General features: G+C 44.6%; 1 protein-coding gene across 3 annotated transcripts in view; it reads right to left on the bottom strand.

Annotated features, from left to right (window-relative positions):
• SHROOM2 (shroom family member 2) overlaps nt 1-9861 on the bottom strand; it is a 124871-nt gene extending 115010 nt beyond the window's left edge. For 2 of the 3 annotated variants that reach the window (XM_084506654.1, XM_084506655.1), the window contains exon 1: nt 9525-9860. In XM_084506654.1, coding sequence (XP_084362780.1) covers nt 9525-9743 — 219 coding nt within the window. In that variant the 5' untranslated portion in view covers nt 9744-9860. Of the gene's footprint in view, nt 1-9524 lie in introns of all 3 variants that reach the window. The other variant, XM_084506657.1, reaches the window with a different exon arrangement.
• Between the last annotated feature and the right edge of the window lie 6736 nt (nt 9862-16597).

Raw genomic sequence — 16597 nt, 5'->3', positions numbered from 1 at the left:
CATCTTTCTTCCACGTAAATTAATGACTGTGAAAGAAATGCTTTGCTATTCCATAAAAAAAAGCAACTGAAAACGTCTCATAAGAAAATCTAATGTGCTCCTTTCTTCCAGATCAACAAAATGTGTATATATAGAGGAAAGAAAATAATTTACATACTGTAATGATTTCATTCTACCGAATCCAAATAGTTATGAGGAGTTGGGGTATTGGTTGCATCAGACATCAGCCAGTTAGACACCCACAAACTCATTTTTGCATCTAATTTGTTTAAGAAAATTAACACAGTGATGACTAACTGATACTGTGTAGGATGTGTTTCACTTCCTTTACTACGAAATCATGTTTCTATGATACTATCATAAATGATTAGTGCTTTTCCTGAAAAATATACAGCTTCCAAATACTGTTACCCCCAACAGTATTTTTTTTTCTACAGTATTCATTGAACCAAGTTTTGTTGGAAGTTTTCATAGCAAGTGTATAACAAAGTATGTTTGATCTCAAGAGACAGAAAGAATCCAAAATACTCTGGTTTTCATAGCTTTGTGAAGGGATTTTTAGAACATTTATCTGCTTTACTGAAGAGAAAAAGTACTGAAGCTACAATTTTTAAGACATTTGTAAGTACCTATTCTTCAATTTCAAACCAATTTATCTTAATCCCATGTTCCCCACTGATGGATCTCGACTTTAGCTATTGAAACTTCAGTGCAAGTCCATTACAAACAGAATATAATGGACGCACTGAGAATTAACTTAAAACAAAATCCAGAGCCTTTTCTTCTAAGCTGCGCTAATATTTAGATACCTTTCCACTAAAAAAGCATAAAGTTCATAAATTTCCATTAAAAAAGGTTATCACAGAATCATCTAGGTTGGAAGAGACCTCCAAGATCACCGAGTCCAACCTCTGACCTAACACTGACCAGTCCTCCACTAAACCATATCCCTAAGCTCTACATCTAAACGTCTTTTAAAGACCTCCAGGGATGGTGACTCAACCACTTCCCTGGGCAGCCTGTTCCAATGTCTCACAACACTCTCGGTATTATGCTACAGTGTTATGCTACACTTTAAACAAGACCAAATGGCATACAATCTCACACATGATCAAGAGCACTCTCACAATCTCTTCCAAACTGATCAGAGATAACCATCTCTCTACTATTACCGTAACACTAAATACCCCATTGTTCTGGATGACACACATGGCAAGGACTAAACCCCTATGTAGACAAACAACTCAAAACTCTTTGTACAGCAATAGTCTAAATTTCAGAAACAAGGTCAGCAGAATAACTACGAGCTCAGAGCAAGAAAAGTATCAGAATTAAGGCCACCTACATCCACAACGAAGACCCTTCCTTCATCATGGCCAACTCACCCAGTTAGAGAAAATAACTGCAGGGAGGGATGGAACTGCCCTGTCACTGCCCAAAGGGATACAGCCTCTCAAGCACTGCAGCAGAGATCCCTGTATTTTCCCCACTTTCAACTCGCAGTCACTATTTTTCTGTACTTTGTACTGCTCTCCGTCCTTTGGAACACTCACTAAGTACAATTCTTTAGAAAGTTGGTATGTAAGAAACACGACAACATATTTCCTAACCCATATATCAGGGATGATGGATGTGGGTAAATAAGTAGAAGAATTCAAACAGTCCAAAGAATTTAATAATTTAGAAACTGAGAGCAAGATTTAACAGAGGAGAAAACTAGCCTGGTGGCAGAGGGAAAGTCCCCCTTTGGAGAGGGAGTGAGGCAGAAGTACCAAAACACAGGACATGAACCCTTCCCCTCAGTGCCAACCCTATCATGCCTTTTCCCAAAATCTTTAAAGCATTCAGTCGATTTGGCCATTTCACCAGGTGTCAGAAGAACTTGGAAATAACCACCTCTGTTCTACTGTCAAACGCTCTCCTCCATGTGTTTCTGTTTTAAGATCCAACCTCAGAATTGTGTCCCTGACAAAAGCTATCTAGTTTCTTAAAGCAGTAATTGGTTGCATTTCCAGCATTTACCAAACAGCTGGCTCAATCTCTTTTGGGGAGCTGGGCACCCCACAGCCACCCTCAGGTACCTGCAAAAGGCCAGTGAAAAGATCCCCCAACAACTTGTTAACGCTGCAGAAACCATTCTCTTATCTTCCTGACCTGACCTGTGCTTACCACAATGCTCTGAATTGCTTAGAGACTGAATACTGATACTGCATTAACTCCCAGGGTGGGGGCGAGGGGAAAGAAACTCTCCCCTACCTTCACAAGCGTCATCGTCCTTGGTAGCTTACGATTCTCCCCCAATTAGCTTGATAAATCAGACTGAAAAGCTACATTCCTGTCATGTTCAGAAACAACAGTACGATCAGAGAAGTGTTTTTCCAATAGTTTTGGGCTTAGCTCCACACACAGCTAATACAGAGACAATAATCTTGCTTGAGTGTCTGTCATCTTACTAAAGGTTCCTAAGTAGGCAATCAGGTATGCACTGAAGAAGCACACGTTTCCTCTGCTTCTCACACGGCTGACAGCAAATGACAGACACCTTCAGAAAGCAATCTGAGCACATAAGTCATGTTTAATTTAAACACTATAAATCATTTTCCAAAGATAGCTACTTCTTCTAAAAACCCAGCTTAAGTCTTGGAGAACTCCACCAGAAATGTGCTGTTTGGCAAAGCATACCCTAAATAAAGGACAGAAACACTTTCTACGAGTACAGTAAGTTGATTTTAAGAAACTGTCTTAATTTAAAAACTGGTTCAAAATTTCTGGTAGTTTCGTACCACGGAATGAAGTAGTAAGAAATTCAACAAACCTTAAATTACATCTCACCCTGATTTGATTGTATTTGTAGAGTTACAAAAAATAAACGATTTAGACTACTAATATCTACGACCAGAGTGGCAATGCTATTTATTTCCAAAACAAAAAAGCTTTTTCAAAATAGCATTATATGTCTGGTGTTTAACCTTTAAAAAACTAAAAATATTGTCCTATGTGGAATTAGAGAGCTTTCTGTTTCTTACCCTAAGAAAAAAAAAAAAGAAAAAAAAAAAAAAAGAAAGGTTTCCTAAGTTATGGAGAGAGGCATCAGTATTTTTCCTTACAGATGCGTACAAAAATCTCCAGTTGACTTCACATCAAATAGGCTCAAAACACTGGCAACAGAAAGCAATTCTGCACAGATTAAGTGGATGAAATCTCAACATAAGTGTGTTGTTTTTTACTTTACCTCTCCTGGGAAACTTCACGCACGGTGTCACTTAAATGTACAGCAAGCAAAAATTCTGCTGAATGTCTGGGACCTGCCTCAAACTTGTGTAGCAAAATGACCCACAGAACTAGATGTACATATGTATTAAGTATTCTCTGGAGAGATTACAGATGTGTAAGAAGACTAAACACAAACAGCTTTCCTGGAGAAAAAAAATGCACAGGTACATGATGTAATATTGGCTTAGTTACTACTACACAGTTGTTTCCTCTAATCTATTCACAAGTAGGTTTCGCTCCCCATTTACCTTGCTCTTTCCACACTCCCATACTTTAAATATTCATTAAGCAGAAGAACACACAATGAATTGAGCTCTACTGGAAAAAAAAAAATATATACACAGTCTATTGAGTAAAACATATGCGCAACCACCACACAAACCCACACAGTTTTTTCCTCTTAAAAAAACAACAAACAAAATCAAACATGATGGATAACTAGGTAATAAATGGCATTACTGGCAATCCACTGACAACAGCGAGCTATAACTAGAGGTCTCTTGCTGGTCTTTTATTTTTATGCTAATGTCTACCATAGCATCCAAAATTCATACTGAAAAGTAGCAGCAGACACTAAAAACAAAAGAAGTTTAAACCGTAAATAGACCACATGAATAAACATTCAGATAGGCAGCTCTGCAGCCTAATTCCTATTGCAATAACTGTTCTCACAAACCCACCGATTCTTCTGCCAGACTCAACAGACATGAATGTTTTTGTTTATGTTCATTTTTAACCAGAAAATTGCGATGGATTTGACAGCTTCTGCCTAAGTAGCTAGAAGTGGGAAAAGCAGAGGAGAGAGGAGCAATTTGGAAGCAGCCAGTACAGCCAAAAGAGCGCTTGCTGCACGGAAGCTTCTCAGTTCTGCTTGGAAAGGAAGCATCCTGACTGTTTTTTGTCCTGACAGGTAAACGTAAAGGAAAACTGCAGTTTCAGTACTGCAAGCACAGCAACCATTTCTTAAACAACGCTCCCACACTGCTGTCTTCTACGTTTGTAACTGAACTGACTTGAAGCTCTGCAAGTCACAGCCTTTTAACTCATCCTCTCATTTCAAGCTGTCGCACAGTTTGCAGACCACATCTCACAACATCCAAGATAGCTTTGAGATGGAGCTTCCAATACCAGTGCCACTTCAGCTGTTGATGCTCTCGCCAAGACAAACCTCCCTGAGCTTCGGCCTTCCAAAGCTGGGCCACTCGGAGCACACAGGAACACGGCGGGCATCGTGCTGCTGGCAAGTGAAGTCCGAGCAGAGCTCACCTCCCTCAACAGCCGCTGAAGTGCAAAAAGGGAGAGCAGTCGCTTCATCAGGCAGGTTACAGAAGTAGAAAGCAACATCGTCTTCTGGCATCAAAGCCAACAAACTCCCCTCCTCTAAGGAGACCTGGGACCCAGCAATCAGACACAAGACTCAAACCTGAAGAGTTTCTGTAATGTTAAAAAAACACCAAACTCCTAAGGATAAGGAAAAGGGATAAATAGCAGCATGGTACTATTTTAATCCCCAAATATACGTCCTGATATATAAGCATTTCCTGCAATTTCTCAGTTATCAAACTTAACACAAAGAAAAGGCCTAATCTTTCTCAAAAGACAGACACCTCTCATAAATTAAGAAACTGAACAGAGCTTTAAAAAGAAGCATCAAATGTGATTTGAAGCATTTTTTTTTTAATTGCTGGTTAAGATGTGTGTTCGAATCAGCCCATACAGCTGAGGAATTTTATTTGTTGCTTTTGATCACCAAGGGAATATGGGCAGAAAACAAAAATGATGAACACTTCTTCATATAATATCTTTTTAGACCTGAAGAAAGGAATTAAAATTTTGCAGGATATGGGGGACTAGAGTAGAACTCTATTCCTCAGCCACAGTACAATGGCTCTTAATTTACCCATCAGCTCCTTACACAAATGACTGCATTTATGTGAAGAGGCCAGTAATTTCCAGGGATTACCACTAAATACTGGTTTTCTGGATACCAAACGTCACAGTCAAGTTTAAGAATTGTTAATGTCTATGAGCAAACAGCTAACCTGAGGGAGACAACAGCTATGTATATTAGAAAACATCCAGTTTTGATTTATCTGTACACAGCACCACTGAAGCTCTCTCCCCTCCCATGCAGTACAATGCAAGCACTTGCTCTTAGTTTTATGCTTAAGGCCAAAGGGTAAGGAATTACTTAAATGAAAACAGTCATAATTTCACTCACTACTAAAATAAGAAATTGATACAAATCACATGGAGGAGTCCTGCAACCAATTAAGAGAGTAGCATTCCTGTAGACAATTTAAATAATTATTAGGTTAAACAAACTCCCATTGACACCTAACCATAGACAGGAACATGTTAGGAAAGTACAATGGAATTAAGAGAAATAAACAAGTCTGTCTGATAGTGCTGCTTCTTGAAAGACAGCACCTCCAGCTGGGGCATGAATTCAGCACTGATTCAGGAGACAAGAACTCTATCTGCTAAATCAACAACACATCTTGCAACAGTCCAGGTTTCACTTGGAAATCTTGCCGAAATACCAGCCAAGCCCAGCCTTGATTAGCCTGCAGTGAGATCATAGCTTGAGGAGGTATGGCTGTAGGCCCTTGTAAAGCTGGTACTGAAAAGGAATTTATTCAAATGATACATCGTTCTTTCTTCAAATGCATGCACTGTACTTTTTCTTACTTTCTAGTGTAAGAAGGTTAATGCTGACAGCAGGACAGCTTCAGAGTTCTGAAGCCTATGGCTGGTACAGGAAGCGAAATGACTTTCTGTCCATCACCCGTGATCAATGCTGTGATTGACACTACAAGTTGTGCATCCCAGATAAGGCTCATTTTAAAGTAAAAGTAATCAAGATAATGCAGGTATGGGAGGCTTTCACAAGACTCCGGGTTGAGCACCCTGACTTTTCATTTTCATTAGTTCCAGTAAGACCTTCCCATTCAGGGTTTGTTTCTTTAAAAAAAAGCAGCAAAGTGAGATCCATGTCTTGTGAGACTTCTCATTAAACTCCTCAGAGTAGTCATCTCACCTTCTGCTGAAACACACTCATTGCTATAAAAAGCAAGTCCTTCCTTTCAAGACGCCAATTTAGGCATGAACAAGCTGCCTTCGGGCAACTTTTTGGAACGGTATCGCACACGCAGGCAGAGATCACAAAAAATGTAAAGCCCTTTTAAAGGGACATGTAAAGAACAGTAAGCGACAAAACGCTGAAAGATTATTTTTTTTTCTGAAATACAAGCAACACCACTCACACGTGGGTGGGGCGAGTTTTAGACCAGCTACGTTTAAAGCTCGAGCAAGCCATATCATGCACTGCTTTCCTCTGCACCTCTGCAGCAACCACAGGAAGAGACAAGGAACTGAAAACTGGAGAGAGGCTTTCGGCTGGCAGGTGAACGTGATATTCTGCCTACCTGTCCCAGGACCTTCCCTCCGAGTCCTGTCTTGGTGTCGGGGAGCCAGGGAGCCCGCTCCCCGAGACGCACGGCCTGTTAGCAGCAGCAGCAGCAGCGTGACTCCGGGCTGACCTCTCTCCGCGCCGCGCTGCCTGCGTGCGGCATTTTTGCTCCCGACATTCCAGTGGCTGCACACATGCTTATCTCCCTGCTGGGACTGAAAACATAGATTTTCTCCTGCTTAACCTGCCTCTCCCTCGGCTATTATTGGCAGTTTGGCGGATCAAAGGACACTATTAGCTTGAAACCTAGTCAATTCAAACTAGAAATTCCCAAATCGGTTTTGCAGCTCTTCTTGCCCTGCTGCCCCCCGTGGTACTCGTTACAAAAACATTTCCCTTCCTGTTAGCAAGTGAAATGGCCACATGACCAGGGAAACTAACATCCAAGGAGTTTGCTGTGCAAAAATCGCTGCAAAATGCCCAGCACAAGTTTGCTCACTGATTTTTCAACTACAGTATTTTCTGGTGCTGCTTTTTATAGACAGTTCTGGTGGGCGTCCCATAGAGGGTAAAGACAGCAGGAAATATTTACACCACAGACTTCCCGACATTTACATAAAGGTGCAACTTTCTTCAAAGGCTGACCTTGCTTTAGAGATGGTGGTAGGCATGGAGACAGGCAGAGTTTCAGAAATCCCCCTTAAGTAGCTGCTATCTGAAACTCCATTCGCACCTTGTCACATTCCTCTCCTTAAAAAGCAGCACTCCACCTCATACATCTTCACTTCCCCAGTACAGCCCTGGACTTGATGAGACAGAGCTTAATACTCAGCTCACACTCAAGCACAGTATGAACCCACAAAATAAGAGTTGTTCCATGGGTATTTTGAGGTATTTTTGTGTCCAAAACAGCCACCAGTGTACTCAATAGGGGATGGAGCTTGCAATGGCAGGGGAGGGCGTTCCCCTTCTCTGTGACAGCCCAGAAATCCACACTTTAACTCAGGAAGACTCAGGTTCAGGACTCTCTTCAGCCAAAAAGAGAGCAACTTTACATCTCCACTGCAAGAAGGGACGTTTTTAATCACCTGACACTAATTTATTCTTTCTAGCGGTTTTCCACCCCTAGAAGCTGTACAGAAAAACAAAACACAACACACACCGAGATGGGTGAGCGAAACCCAGCGGAAGATTTTGCACTTAAAGAATATGGAGTCTGGGGGATGCCAGTGATGCAAAGCTTCAGTCCAGTTTCAAAACTCCTCTTTATACTTCCATCCAAAAACTGCAAGTGAAAACGTACTCCAAAACCTTAGACCCAAGGACAGGATCCCAGCTGTACCTTAGTCCAAGATCACGAATGATGGACCCGAATTTCTCTTCCGCACAATGAAATGGTTTCAGGAGGTATCAAGGCTGTGGTTCCACATAACCATGCCTTGGGTAGCAGACCCACTTGAAAAGGTTCCCATTCCCAGACACTTCTTTCCACCTACCACAGCCACATCCTCATGCCACAAATATTTAAAGCTTGTTACTTAATACCTAGGCAACAATATGAATAAGTACCCCTGAGCAGTAGCACTTGTTAGCCATTACCAGAAAGGTGGAATTATTTGATTTGGCACTTGATAGCTACTAGATGCAGAGTAAGTAGCTCTTTTCTCCTTTCCTCACATGCTTCCAGTTTTTATACTCTGTAATTCAGGATACTGGTAAGAGGCCAACAGATGCACAGTCACTTTTCAGCATATGCATCTGTTGACATACACTGTTGTATTTTGGAAAACAGCAGTAGGGAAGAGACCTAGAAAAAGCTGATCTAAAAAGACCTAAGTTGGAGAGCTATCAGTAAAATATCACCAGGAGTGGAAGAAGGGAACCAACTGGAAAGCCCTCAATGAAACAAGCTAAAAAGAAGTAAGAACAGAATAATTCCTGCTGTGGATAAAGCAGGACTGGCTGACCTCTGACACTCTTTATGTACTTCCAAAATGAGAACAAGCAGAATTCACTGGACCTGTAGGCCAAGCGCATATATTTCCTACAAATCTTGAGCGAAATGTTTTTCTAATGTGGATTTTTCTCAGTTCCATATGGATCCGTTTTAATGTGTTTTTGATTGCATGACAAGAAAGCCCTCTTAACAAAACCCACCAGCTATTGGGACGGGGATTCTTGAGTCAAAACACACCCAGATGAAAAACATTTCCCAGAAAACACGACGGATCATTTTAACTCATGCCCAACACACCGAGGTCGGACCTGCGAGTATAAAAGGGCACTAAAAAAAAAAAAAAAAAAAAAAAAAAAAAAAAACACAAAAAGCAGCGCATACCTACCCAGGAGCCTCCCTCTCCCGGTCGGTCTCTGGATTTGGTCACCATCCACAAGACCTTTTGTTCGGAGGGCTGGGGTGCCGGAGGTCACCCTCGCTGCTCTGCACGGGCAACAGCAGCAGAGGAAGCCCGGGGTCAGCACCGGGGGGCTTCAGCCTCACGCCTCCTTCCTCCACCAGACGGATGGAGCCGGGAGGGCTCCCGCCACCCTGCCAATCTCTGCACCCCATCACAAACAATCGTTTCACCGGGTTTTACCGGGATGTAACTTAGGGCTGTGCAGCAGCACACTGCGCCCTCGGAGCTGCAGCCGAGCTGCGAGGCTGGCTTGGCGCTGCCACCTGTTGCCCCAGCCCCTCTCCATGCCCTCCCCAGCCCCACCGGCGGAGGGGCGAGGTGCCGGGGAGCCCCCAGACCCCCCGGCAGCACCAGCACCTGCCCCCGCTGCCGGCGCCCAACATGGAGGCGGCCGGAGCCCCTGTGCCCTCGCCGCGCCTCACCTTGGTGATGATGAGGGGCTCGCCGTGCTCCCGGCCGCCCTTCAGGGTGAAGCCCCAGGGCGCCCCGCCGCTCAGCAGCACCTCCACCAGCCGGTAGCCCTCGGCCGCCCGCGGCTCCACCATCACCACCAGCGGCCCCGGCTCCACCAGCGCGGCGCCCAGGCGCGGGTCGCCGCCGGGCAGCCGCTCCCGCCCGCTCCGCAGCCCCACGTCCTCCATGCCGGGGCCGGGCACGGGGCCGGGGACGGAGCACGGAGCTGGGGCCGGGGCTCCGCTGCCTCTGCCGGCCGCTCCCCGGGGCCAGCCAGCCCGCCGAGCCCCCTAGCCGCCCCGCAGCGCCGGCCCCATCGGCGGCGGGCGGGCTGCCCCCTCCCTCCTTCCCCGCCCTCCCTCCTCCTCCTCCTCCTCCTCCTCCTCCCCGGCAGCCCGCTGTATTGTTTCACGCCGAGGCCGGAGCCCAGCAGCGGGGGGCCGGCTCCAACTTGCGGCAACTTGGCGGCGGGACGCCCGCGGGAGGCTCCCCCCGTCTCGCCCCGAAAGCAGCGCGACCCCCGCCGCCCGCCGCCTGCTCCCCGCCTCGCCCCGCGCCCCAAAGGGGCAGCCCCGCAGCGCGACCCCCGCGGCCGAGGAGGAGGAGGAGGAGGAGCGGGGAGCGGCCAGACAAAGGCGGTGCGGTGCTGGTGGTGGTGGTGGCGAGGGGCTGTGCCTCGCCCCGTCCGTCCCCAGACAAAAGCAGCGAGCAGGTGGAGGGAGGGAGGGAGGGGAGGGAGGGAGGAAGGAGCGCGGCCGCCCCGCTCCGGCCCCGCGGTGCCAGGCGGAGGGGGGCGGGCACGGCGGACAGGTCAACCCGGGCGGCCGCCGGGAGGGCCGCGGGGGGCAGCCGAGGGCGGTGCTTGCCCGGGGCCCTTCCCCGCCGTTCCCCCGCCTCGGAGCGGCTCCGCCACCTGTGGGGCCGGAGGAGCTGGGGTCCCGCCCCGCTCCCCTCCGGAGACCCGCTGGTGGGTGAGGTGAGGCGACTCAAGGCCCCCGCCTCAGCCAACCAAGCAGCCGAAACAACCCGAAATGACAAAGTCCTCGGTCCCATCAGCTCACCTGCACAAAGACTGACAAAAAAAGTTTGATGCGGAAGAGCGAGGCAGGATTCAAGGCGCTGAGCTTCGGACAAGTTTGTGGGTGGGGGATAAAAGCAGGGGTTGGGGCTGCCTGATATCCTCACCGAGTTAGTGGTGGGGCTGGGAGTGATGTGCTTATCGCTGGCTAGACTTCATTCTCTCTACTTAATTGCATCACCTTATATGAGGTTTCAGTGGCTGAAATTAAGACCGGATTTGGCCTGGAATGCTTGAGTACCAGCACACAATCACAATTTGCTTCTCAACCAAACAGGTGAAATACTATCTAAGATATGCAGGAAAATCTATGTTTTGCTTTCTGGAAGACTGATGAACCTTAAGATATGTCCACATGTGACAGTCTCAGGGAGGTGCACAGCATAAACAGTGGGATTTCAAGGTCTTGTAATACATGTTTACATACATTGCTTCTGGAAGTGGCCATTGTGACCCACTAGCTGCTGCTTCAGCTCTTTTCCTCCAGTGGTGGGTAAACTCAGTGTATTTCCTCAGAAAACTCCAGCCTTGCTCTAAAGACAACATTTTGTTTCAATATTATCTGTGGTACAGTTCTGTAATACCCCCAAAAATTTGGTTTCAGATTTGGGAGCATCTGATCCCAGTAGCAGATGGAAGGATGTACAGATAGGAGAGAAATACTTGGTTAGGGTGATTGATGTTCCCTCATGACCAAGGAGCAAAAAGAACCATGGGAAAGGGGACTCAAATGGCACCAACTCACACAAACTTGTGATACACACCCTGCCAAATCCAAACCTTGTACCAAATCTACGTATTGCATGAAACTATGTTAGGCCCCAAATAACTTGCAGATCCTCATTCAGATTTCTTTTTTAATTCTTTTTTACTATATGGACAAATGCTGTTTATAAGATGAATTAAATAAAACACAGGTAACAGGAAGTGTAGTTTTCTCTGTATCCTGTCTTCAGTTGTGCTTTTAGTCTGAGGCAAAGTCTTCAGTTATGTTTGTACAATGCATATCTAGTTGTCCACTCAGCAACGTATACTCAATAACCTATAGCAAAAAGTTTTAAAGAGCTGCAATGTATAATTTAGTTGTTTATAAGCACACAGTACAAGTGATGATGAAAGATCCACAATAACAATTTGAGCTTTAATACACATTGAAATGAAATTGAAATATAATAGACATCATACACAATGTGCTGCCAGAAATGTCTTCTTTGGTTGTATCCCCTAACCTTCAACTGCCGAACATTCATTCTTCTTCATCTTGAACTTTTTGTTGTCCATAAGAAGTTAAAGATTTGCAATACTTTTCTGCCTTCTTGACTTGGTCTTATAAGTCCAGTATTGAAGAACAATGAAGATTTTACAATTGGAGTATTTAGAGTCAGGAACTGATATCTTTACTAGAGAACCCAAGTGGAAATATTCAAACTCTGCTGCTGTCATTTATGTCAGTGGATGATGGGGACATGTATAGCTCTTTGAAAAGCAGTTGCCTAAAGAACAATTATCTGAAAGCTTTCATGCTCATAATTACAGGAGACCTCAGTAAAGAACCATTTTCTAGCTAACACTTGCTTAGAGCCTGAGGGTCTGACAGTCATTCTTCTAGTGGATCCTGTGGCTGACAGCTCAGAAATCAGACTTCTTTATTTTCCATAACAGACTTTTTCTTCCCTTTTCTCCTTTAACGTTATTGATTGAAAGCCAAGAGACCCGTATATGAAGTTCCTCATACCTGTAAGTTCTACCAGACCAAAGCAAGACTTAAGTCCTCCTGTCATATCAGTCAATTTTTTCTTCACATCTTTTATATCCTCCTTCTCCATGGGATTTGAAGCTTGTTCAGAACCCTGTTGGAGAGCTGTATTTGTGCTCTTCTTAAAATATTGTGGTAATTTGATTACTTTGATTTCTGTAACTTCTGTCACCCTTCACAGGGTTTCAGTTAGTCATAAAGAACAAAGGATTCAGTAAATATGTTCTAAAATACTACTTCTCATTTGAGTGATAACAATGCTAATGATAGCTGTATTTTCTAACAAAACCCTGGAAGTCTCTAAGCAATTTCCCTTCAATCTTGTTTTCACTTGTCAAGTGTTGCCTAAATATACAAATGTTAGTAATATAAGCTACAAATTAAAAGATACATTAGGGGGCCATAAAGGTATGGAGGGAAGTGACAGGCTTTTTCATGCCGAGGACAGAGAATAATGCGGCTATGCCTAATGTTGTATAACAGGTATTCTGTTCTGTAATCATGTATGTTATTAATATTATCAAAGCTACTTTGCAGTGATGAACAAAACTTACCAAATGCCTCCTCCTGCCATGCACAAGGAGCTATCAAACTTTATTAAGTCATGGTTCCCACAAAATCAGCTTGAAAAAAAAAAAAAAAAAAGCCTTCTGCAATAAAACAGATTCCTTCCACAGTACTTCTGTGCAGACCTTGGTAAATGAAGTTTAATTAACCATTTCAAGTGAAATTTTGTTCCATGGAGTTTACCAGGCCTTCATTCTTTCTGTTGCACAGATTGCGTACATGTTCCCTACTTAGCCATTGAGACTGCCAAAACTGTGCATAAATTCCTCTATAGCAGGATTTTTTAAAGACAATATCAACCACAGTATGTTGTAAACACACAGCCTATCTCACTTTTATGGCTATGAGACACGTTATCTTTTCCTTAAGACATTGAATTGCACAGGATACCTGCAGAATGACTAGAATAGGCATTTGATTTTCCACGTTAAGAGCATTCATTTTGCTCGACCTTACAATGCCAAGTGTTTTGTGAGTTTTTTGTTTGTTTGTTTATCTTTTTCCAGCAGCAGAGATATTTGAAAGAAGTCATAGCTGCAGAGTACAGACCTGAGGTGAGCTATGCCTTTACAACCACCCTCTGTTTGGTATCACAGCTTTCCTGGAGCTTACCACCAAACATCACAGTTGGGTGAAGAGACAAAGTGCCTCAGCCATTTGAAATAAAGATTTGATGCCTTAGGACATGCACAGTTCAGTGACAATTTAAATTAAGATGCTGAGCTGTGAAATGGGGCAGCTGAGAAGACCTCCAGCAAAGAGTCTGAGCAGACTCATCCACAACCTCAGTGCCATCTGCCTAAATGCCTTGCTGTTTGGTGATGGTGCCAACCACTTCTTCCATGTGGTCAATTGCTTTGTTGCTTTTAGTCACCAGTGGTGGAAGAAATGTTGATACATAGACATGTATCTGTACTTTGGTCTCTGTAGTGAAAATGAATGGATTCAACACCTGCTTTCCTAAAGGCTAGAGCTTTGTGAGAACACTGTGAATCCAGTAAGAGTCCTGACAGACTTGAGGGGAAAAATGGATTACAAGGCATGAGTTATGGATGTGCCTCTCTTATTCCCAAAGAGGTCTCTGTAGATGTCAATTCCCCCGGCTCGGCAATCTGTTATATAGCTGTTGAAACTGTGCATATATTGCATGGGGAGCAAAAGGATCCTTCCTATATAACACCAAGGGGACATTTAATGAAACATATGGTGAAAATCTAGTGTCTTTGAAACTAACCATCACAAAGACCAAAATAACTGAAACAGTGATAAGAATTTCCTCTAGCAGAAGGTTTTGTTTTGTTTTCTGATAAAGTAATTCAAGGGGTGGCAAGCTGCTGGCAGTTTATTGTGGAGTCTGAAAGTCCTGAGAACCTGGAGAAACAGGTTGTGTAGCAGCCCAAGAGACAGACATCCTGGCATAGCTGGAAAACGGGAGGGTTTACTTTGGAAACCTGCCATGTTCCTTCTGATGGATTCAGCATAATCATGCTCTTCTGCTGAACACTTTGATTTCAACAAATTACCCCTTTTCCCAGAATGAAAAATACTGTGTTGAAAAACTCCAGCTGGATGTCTCCTTTGTGATTTAGACACTTTAAAACCTTTCCCAAGTGTGTCTTGTTCCTCCAGTATTGCAAATAAGGCTTCATCAGCACATAATTAGTGCTGGATAAACCTTTGGAAGTCCTTAACCTTTCAGATAAATGCTCAAATATATGTTGAATTCTTCAGTTCTTTAGGACCGAAAAATAGTTTTGTGTTCTTTTCCTAGGGCTTTTTTATAAAGCTGAAATTTGTGAAAGAATAGCATTTCATATGAAATTCTGGTATACCTATACTCAAAACATTTTTTTGATTCAAACTTTTTTCAATTCTTACTCAAAATGCTGGATCTTGAGACAGTAAGTCAGGATTTTTACAACATCTTTGTCTTAGCTGCGGGGATAAATCTGGGAGGGGAAAGTCTCCATGTTTCTACCTGTAATGCTGAATAGAAGAGACCCAGGGGACTGATCTGCTTCAGTGACAACTAACTCAGATTTGCCTTGATTCCCACTATTCTTGCAGCTGATCTCCACTGGAACAGACCGGTCTGTTGGAAAGGCAGAGCAGGCAGGCAGTGAGCAGCAAAGAGCACGGGCAGTCAGAGGCATAGCTCAAGCCTACTCGCTGGACTCCTTTTGTTTGGCACTGCATCCCCAGATTGCATCAGCAAGGTCCTGTAACACTCCTGCTGTCAAAGACCCGTAGAGAACAGTTTCCAGACTGGTTTCATCGGGGGAGAAGAAACCTTCATATGGACAGCAGTGGCGCACCCAAGTGGTGTGTGCAGAACACTAAGCGGGGATGAAAAGATCACAGAATCACAGAATTTCTAGGTTGGAAGAGACCTCAAGATCATCGAGTCCAACCTCTGACCTAACGCTAGCAGTCCCCACTAAACCATATCCCTAAGCTCTACATCTAAACGTCTTTTGAAGACTTCCAGGGATGGTGACTCCACCACTTCCCTGGGCAGCCTGTTCCAATGCCTCACAACCCTTTCAGTAAAGAAGTTCACAGAATCACAGAATCACAGAATTTTCTAGGTTGGAAGAGACCTCAAGGTCATCGAGTCCAACCTCCAACCTAACGCTAACAGCCCTCCACTAAACCATATCCCTAAGCTGTACATCTAAGCGTCTTTTGAAGACTTCCAGGGATGGTGACTCCACCACTTCCCTGGGCAGCCTGTTCCAATGCCTCACAACCCTTTCTGTAAAGAAGTTCTTTCTAACATCTAACCTAAAACTCCCCTGGCTCAACTTAAGCCCATTCCCCCTCGTCCTGTCACCACGCACGTGGGAGAACAGGCCAACCCCCACCTCTCTACAGCCTCCTTTAAGGTATCTGTAAAGAGCGATAAGGTCGCCCCTGAGCCTCCTCTTCTCCAGGCTGAACAAGCCCAGCTCCCTCAGCCGCTCCTCGTAGGACTTGTTCTCCAGGCCCCTCACCAGCTTCGTCGCCCTTCTCTGCACCCGCTCAAGCACCTCGATGTCCTTCTTGTAGCGAGGGGCCCAAAACTGAACACAGTACTCGAGGTGCGGCCTCACCAGAGCTGAGTACAGGGGGAAAAGTTCTTCCTAACATCTAACCTAAAAGATGTTTGTACCCAGCTACATACCTGTGCACAAGTCCACTGATAGAGGTATAACTCTTCCTCTTCACAATGCCTTAATCTTCCAGCTTTGGAGCAGTCTCAGGAAGCCATGTAGTACGGCCCTTTACAGGCACTTCCAGAATAACTTTAAAACTGGCTGGATAACCGGACTCCTGTATAATTCCTGACAAAATGCCACATGTGATGAACTGCACCACCAAGTCCTTGCACTCTGCCTTCACACCCAGTGTATGCTTGCATACCCTTCACACCTGCATCTGCTGGGTAGCCAGATTATAAACGGAAGGAGAAAATAAAAGGAAAAAATGACACAGGTATAGCCCAGTGAAGTAATTTCAAGCAAGTCTTGTAATGGAGAGCATGCCCTCTGGAAATCAGTGCCCTTTGCAGCCAACTGTTGCTGCCACAGTGTTGCTCCCTACCATGTGGGGGCATGTGAGCAGCACATCACCAGAAATGCCTTGTGCCTCGGAGCAGCTTG

Source organism: Aythya ferina (genome assembly GCF_964211825.1).
Source record: "Aythya ferina genome assembly, chromosome: 1".
Taxonomy (NCBI): domain Eukaryota; kingdom Metazoa; phylum Chordata; class Aves; order Anseriformes; family Anatidae; genus Aythya; species Aythya ferina.
This window is presented reverse-complemented; position numbering and strand designations above follow the sequence as displayed.